This window comes from Triticum aestivum, chromosome 4D, assembly GCF_018294505.1.
Source record: "Triticum aestivum cultivar Chinese Spring chromosome 4D, IWGSC CS RefSeq v2.1, whole genome shotgun sequence".
NCBI lineage: Eukaryota > Viridiplantae > Streptophyta > Magnoliopsida > Poales > Poaceae > Triticum > Triticum aestivum.
Window position 1 is genome coordinate 294,326,215 of NC_057805.1, and position 5,918 is coordinate 294,332,132.

The window sequence follows — 5,918 nt, forward strand, 5'->3', positions numbered from 1 at the left end:
AGTTGTATCCCAACTAGAACTGGATACTTATTACACTAAACTGATATGATGGCTCCAGGATCTCTTCCTCGTGGGGGAGACGAGGAAGGATCTTTGGGTATTGCTATTATATACTTGATACTATATAATATGTTACTCTACTCTCTTCTATTGCTGCAAGACGCTGCAAGAGGCTAGTCTTCGTTAGGCTAGGTCTTCCCTTCTATTCTGGCATTTCTGCAGCATAGTCCTCAGACAAACCCTTCCCTTGATACTGTTGCATACTTAGCATAGATCTGATGTAAGTCTTGCGAGTACTTTGGATGAGTACTCATGGTTGCTTTGCTACCTTTTCCCCTCTACCCAGTTGTTGCGATCAGATGACGGAGCCCTAGAGCCAGTTGATCCCGCCGATGGCTACTACTACCCCGATGGAGCCTACTGCTACAAGGAGACCGGCGACCAGGAGTAGTTAGGAGGCCCCAGGCATGAGGCTTGCGCCTTTTCCATCTAGATATCGTGTTTGCTAGCCTTCTTAAGGCAAACTTGTCTATTTATGTATGTACTTAGATATTGTTGCTTTCGCTAACTTATGTATTTGGGTCCTTGTGGCCCTGACTTGTAATTTAAAGCTTTATGTTTGAATTTGGTCTAGAGTTGTGTTGTGATACCTTCCCGTAAGTCTCTGGGTTGATCGTGCATGTTTGTGTGTATGATCAGTGCATAGTCGAGTCGAGGGCGTCAGCGCGGCCTGGCACTGTACCAACTGCCCCGTGGCATGACGGGCGACGTGCCATAGCGACATCCTACCGGCGGGTCTCGCAGCCGGCGGGCTCCGTGAGAAGACAAAGACAATGATAGCAAGGCCCGCCCCAACTTAGATTTACCATTGTACCTGGGAGGCTGGCCTATAAGACCTCCGAGGAGCCCCCAACCAGGGGGTCGGCTCATTCATCACCCACCCCCTCCACACACACATGCAGGGAGAAGTGGAGAGCTAGCTCCGTCTTCCTCCTCCACCCAAACAGCTTCAGGAGCACCATTGTAGCCCACTTGTGATCATCATAGTAGATCCGGCAGGACTAGGGGTGTCACCTCCCTCGGAGAGCCCGAAACCTGGGTATCGTGTGTCTCGCACCGTTTGTCTCCAATCTCGCCTTCGGAACCCACCGGCGTCCTTCAGCCCCAACCACGTTTGATAAGCCTACCCATAGCATCTGCCGTGTGCACCCCACGACATTGCTATTAACCTGACAAAACAAATGTTTAGAGGACCAATAATCATTGAATCTGACTGCTCTGCTGCAGTCACAACTATCAATTCTTCGGCCATCAACAAACGGGTGGGCCGTCTATGAAGATGCTAAGCGAGCGATCACATAATTCAGGTATTGCCTTGTTGTGAAGATAAGTAGAGAGAGTAACCGGGTAGCCCATGAGCTAGCTGCACATTCCAGGGTTCATGGTGATTTTTTCTTCATGCAAGTGTGCCGTCTCATATCATACTCATGTGTGTGCATGATTGTAACCTTGATATTTCTGTTTAATATAAGCTCTCTTCTACGCCTCAAAAATAAATAAATAAATCATAGGTCGCCTCGTCCATTACCCACACAGTACAGTGTATCCGTCCCTAATATGGTTGTCTCTACACCCGGGGTAGTACTAGTCACGTGACGCCCGGTATGGCGGGCTCCCACCTGGCGCGTCGTGAGAGGCCAGCACGAGGGCCATCCCACGAGCACAACCCATCGATCTTATCCGCAGCGGGGCCCACCTGCGCCCCCGCCAACGCCTTGCAACCCCGCAAGGAGACATTTCAGTCTGGGCCCACCTGCATTCCCACAGCGCTCCGTAGACCAGGTTCACGGGGCACAGTCTCCGGAGGGAAAGGCCAAGCCGCTCTATAAATAAGCTCCTGCTCGTCTCACTTGCACTCTTCCCCTTCTCTCAGATCCGGAAACTTGGGGAGACTGGTAGTTGGCTGTTGGGATCGGTCCATCCATCTCAGTGGCAGTCTGGTAATGGGCCTCCTCGACAAGCTGTGGGACGACACCGTCGCGGGGCCCCAACCGGACACCGGTCTCGGCCGCCTCCGCAAACTCGCCGCCCGCCCCGCCGCCGTCAAGATCAACGGTGACCGCCGCCCGCTAAAAATCGACATATTGTTAACCCTCGCCAGATCTTTGTACCATCAATCTGACCAGCTGTTGTGTTGTTGTTTTTTGTCGCGTTGGGTCGTTCAGATGTGGCTCCTGGCGCCGCGACGGTGATCCCACCTACCACGACGGCCGGCGGCGAGGATGCGCCGATGAAAGTCACGCGCAGCATCATGATTAAGCGGCCGGCGGGGTACCCCTCGTCGCCGAGGAGCGCGGCCAGCACGCCGCCAGCCTCGCCGCTAGGAACCACGCCGCCCATCTCCCCGTTCGCCGGCGGCGGTGAGTTCCCGTGCCCCTCATCCAACTTCTCACATTATTATTATTTTTACGGTAGGGGCAGTTCGGCCATTTCGTAGCCGCGTCCATGTGTGCGACGGGGAATGCCCGGGATGGGTAGCTTTCGTCTATGTGGCTTTTGTCCTGGAGTTCGGAAGGGTCTAGACGGGGCTAGGGACATTTTGGACATTTCTGCCCGGGCAAGTGCTTTAGCTCTCAGGTCTCTTTCGTGGGATCATGACTGGATATCATCGTGTTCGATAAGTTACCATTTATGTGGTGCCTTTGTAATGCAGCAGCAACCGGATAAGTGTAACTATCAGGCTATAAGGTTTGCCTTCCAAGAGAAAATAGCGACGCCCTTCTGTTTTCTGTTCGTACAAGAACAAAAAATGGATACGTTTGATCTGTACCAGTATGGAGCTGCTTTATCTAGCACTCCTCCTTGTGTGCGTGAAGTTGTCAATGGGGTGTTGGCCTAATTGAAGCCAGCTCTCCCGACCCCACTTGACGTTGGATGGCGAAGCCAGCAATGGACCGTTCGTCAAACCAAGAGCATAGATCCAGTAATACTATTTCTAATTGGCCACCAAGTCTCCAGAGTGTACACAAGAGTTCATACTCCCTCCGTTCCAAAATATATATAGTACTAACTTTTAGAATAGATGACTCAACTTTGTACTAACTTTAGTGAAGTTAGTACAAAGTTGAGTCATCTATTTTAGAACAGAGGGAGTACTTTTGAAGGAACATACTCCCTCCGGAACTTGTACGTTTGTCCTAAGACAAATTTCTTTAAGTTTGACCAATTTTGTTGAAAAATATACCAAAATCTACAATACCAAATTAGCTTCATTAGATTAGTATAATGACATATATTTTCATACTATATATATTGGAGAGTGTAAATATAAAGACACTTTTCTGTAAAGTTGTTTAAACTTAGAGAAGTTTGACTTAGGATGAACCTATAACTTAAAGTATTTTGGAGCGAAGCAGTATTGAAAATCTGATATGCATATCGTGAATTTGTGCGCCGTGGGTGCAGTTAATTGACTTATGCATATGCTTTGGTTATACCTTCGCTCATGAGGAACCTCTTTTTGTATGTATTTCTGTATGGAAATAGATACTTTGATGTGGGACAGGTTCTAGTATATTATTTTGCAGTTCTTTGCTTGATGCTGAATCAGTTGATCTATCTTGGGTAAAATATTACGAGTTAGACAGTGATGGGGTTGTAGATGATTTCAAGAAACAGGGATACTTGTACAATTAATCATCGTTCCGTTTTCCAAGTCCACAACTTCGTTTGATTTGTCAGATTCCTGTTGGAAGATTTACTTATTATCCCTTGTTGATGCTGTCTTTGTCTACTCTCTTGTATCAGTGACCAATTATCGATGAGTTTGTAAGAATCACATGGTAGTGTGTAGGAAAACATGGATACCTGGCTAGTAGTACATGGACGATTCCCCTCACTATATGAAATGCATGCGGCATGGAATTGTTCATTCATTTGAACTATATTTATATTCTGGAGACTTATCTTTTGTGGTTCATTAATTAATTGTTCTTCTTACCTAAACTCGAACGGACTATGTCTACCAGGTGGTCGGTTCAGAAGGAAATCATCCTCGGATGCGTACGAGAGGGCTACACCACCTGGGGCGTCGACCAGTCACCCTCCTCCACCCTTTGAAGTGTGACTGCCCAGCGCGCTCATGCTCGTTTTTGCTCCTCGGCCCGCTCTACTTAATGCAAGCCCGAGGAGGAAGAGAGGACGTATCAGAGAAATCTGAGAAACGCCAAGGGTCTGCCTTTCCTCTACTGTGATAGTATAATATAGATGAATGTGTAGTGTTCTGTTTTTACTATATATGCAGTGCACGCGTGTATGGTTATGTATGTGTAGAGAAGGTGTTGAAAGTTGCTGCTGCTGTGCTGTGCTGTGCTGTGTTAGTATGTACTTGCTGTGTTAGTATGTACTTAGGTCGTCACCCCTGGGCTGGCACGCAGCTCCTCGTTTGTGTTTTGTCTACTATGTTGTGGAGGCCTCGTCCTTCCATCACGTTCGTGTGTGCTGCGGATGGAAGCTGTAATGTTAAGTAGGGGGGTGAGATACGGTGTACGTAGTACGTGTAATTTTGCTTGATGGTGTTATCTCGAGTAGTTCTCGGTGTTTGCTTGAACTTTTCAGTATTATCTTCGTGTGTTTGCCATGATAATCCCTAGTACTTTCTTCTGCACAGTTACTCTCCGGACGCTGTCTGTTCTAAATAAATGTTGTAAATGGTCCGTAACATCTGAGAGTGAATACTACTTGCCTCTGCTCTCAATGAAGATTGCTCCTAGCACCGTGTCAGTGGCTGGTATTCCTATGTAAAACACAAGATTTAAATTGGGGCATCGAAAGGTTTGAACTAGGCACGACCGTCCGTTCGTAGGATCGCATTGTGAGTTGACTCACCCGGCTTTCCCACCTCCCTTGCTGTAGGCAGCTTCTCAACTCTGCACATACCGCAGAAATGCAAACAGTTCAGAGATGGAGATAGAGAAATAGCAATGCTTAGTGTAGGGAAAGAAATGTTAGTTTAGTTAAAGCTAGTGTGTGTATTGTTAGTGCTTATGCTTGTATTTCAGATCATCAGTGTTGTTCACTGAAGAATGTAGTTTGTGTGCCTGATGATCAGATTATATGCACTAAAAATGGAGTTGTTGTGCAATTCAAAATCCAGTATATGTGCACTGAAAAATGTAGACCTGAGCAATGACAAATGTTGTTTATGTGACTTCATAAACCATTGCAGGTCATAGCTTACATTGACAAAGAACTGCCACAAAACAAATAATTACATAACAACATTCAAAGAACTCATTTAGATTTGACATAAAAGTGTCTGGTTCATTTGACATGGAAGTGCATAATTCAGTTGATATAGAGTGCATCAACTAGACAAAAGTAGATAACAACACAGGGTCAGCCATGATCACACAGTTTAGGCCCAATGATCATACATGACACTGATGGACAAGTTTATAACCAAATAAGTCCCAGATGCACCCATAACATCCCTACCCCTACCCCTGCTCTGTCGGGCAGTCAAACATGCTAGTTTTGAAAGGCCTGTTGCCACTTTGTCTTCTGAATTCTGTCCTAAGTCTTTTGAATGGTTTGTTGGTTGTAGGTCTTGCTTGCTTCTCAACCAGTGCTCTCTTCTCAGCTAGGGCTTGCTTCTTAGGGCGTGTTTAGTTCTAGTTTGCAACAGTAACTGCATTGCATACACTTCTCCACTCAGCCTGGCTCTGAAAAAACAGCCTCATATGTGACACCTGCAAGTTGTTTGGTTGCCTGCATTTAGGGTCCCTGCATTAGGTAATACGCAAGTGCACTTTGTTTGGTTGCCTGCATTGCCCCAAGCGGCACATGAACATGGTGTTTGGTTGCACGCATGAGGTATGATTAAGAGCTAGCACTTGCACTTAGCACACAGGGTTATG

At 46.8% G+C, this 5,918-nt stretch overlaps 1 protein-coding gene across 1 annotated transcript; it reads left to right on the forward strand.

Annotated features, from left to right (window-relative positions):
• The first annotated feature begins 1,856 nt into the window (after window positions 1-1,856).
• Window positions 1,857-4,609, forward strand: LOC123097512 (dormancy-associated protein homolog 3). The gene is made up of 3 exons (XM_044519280.1): window positions 1,857-2,115; window positions 2,226-2,420; window positions 4,029-4,609. The coding sequence occupies exons 1-3, from the start codon at window positions 2,004-2,006 to the stop codon at window positions 4,124-4,126; spliced, it is 405 nt and encodes a 134-aa protein (XP_044375215.1). The 5' UTR covers window positions 1,857-2,003; the 3' UTR covers window positions 4,127-4,609.
• The last annotated feature ends 1,309 nt before the right edge of the window (window positions 4,610-5,918 follow it).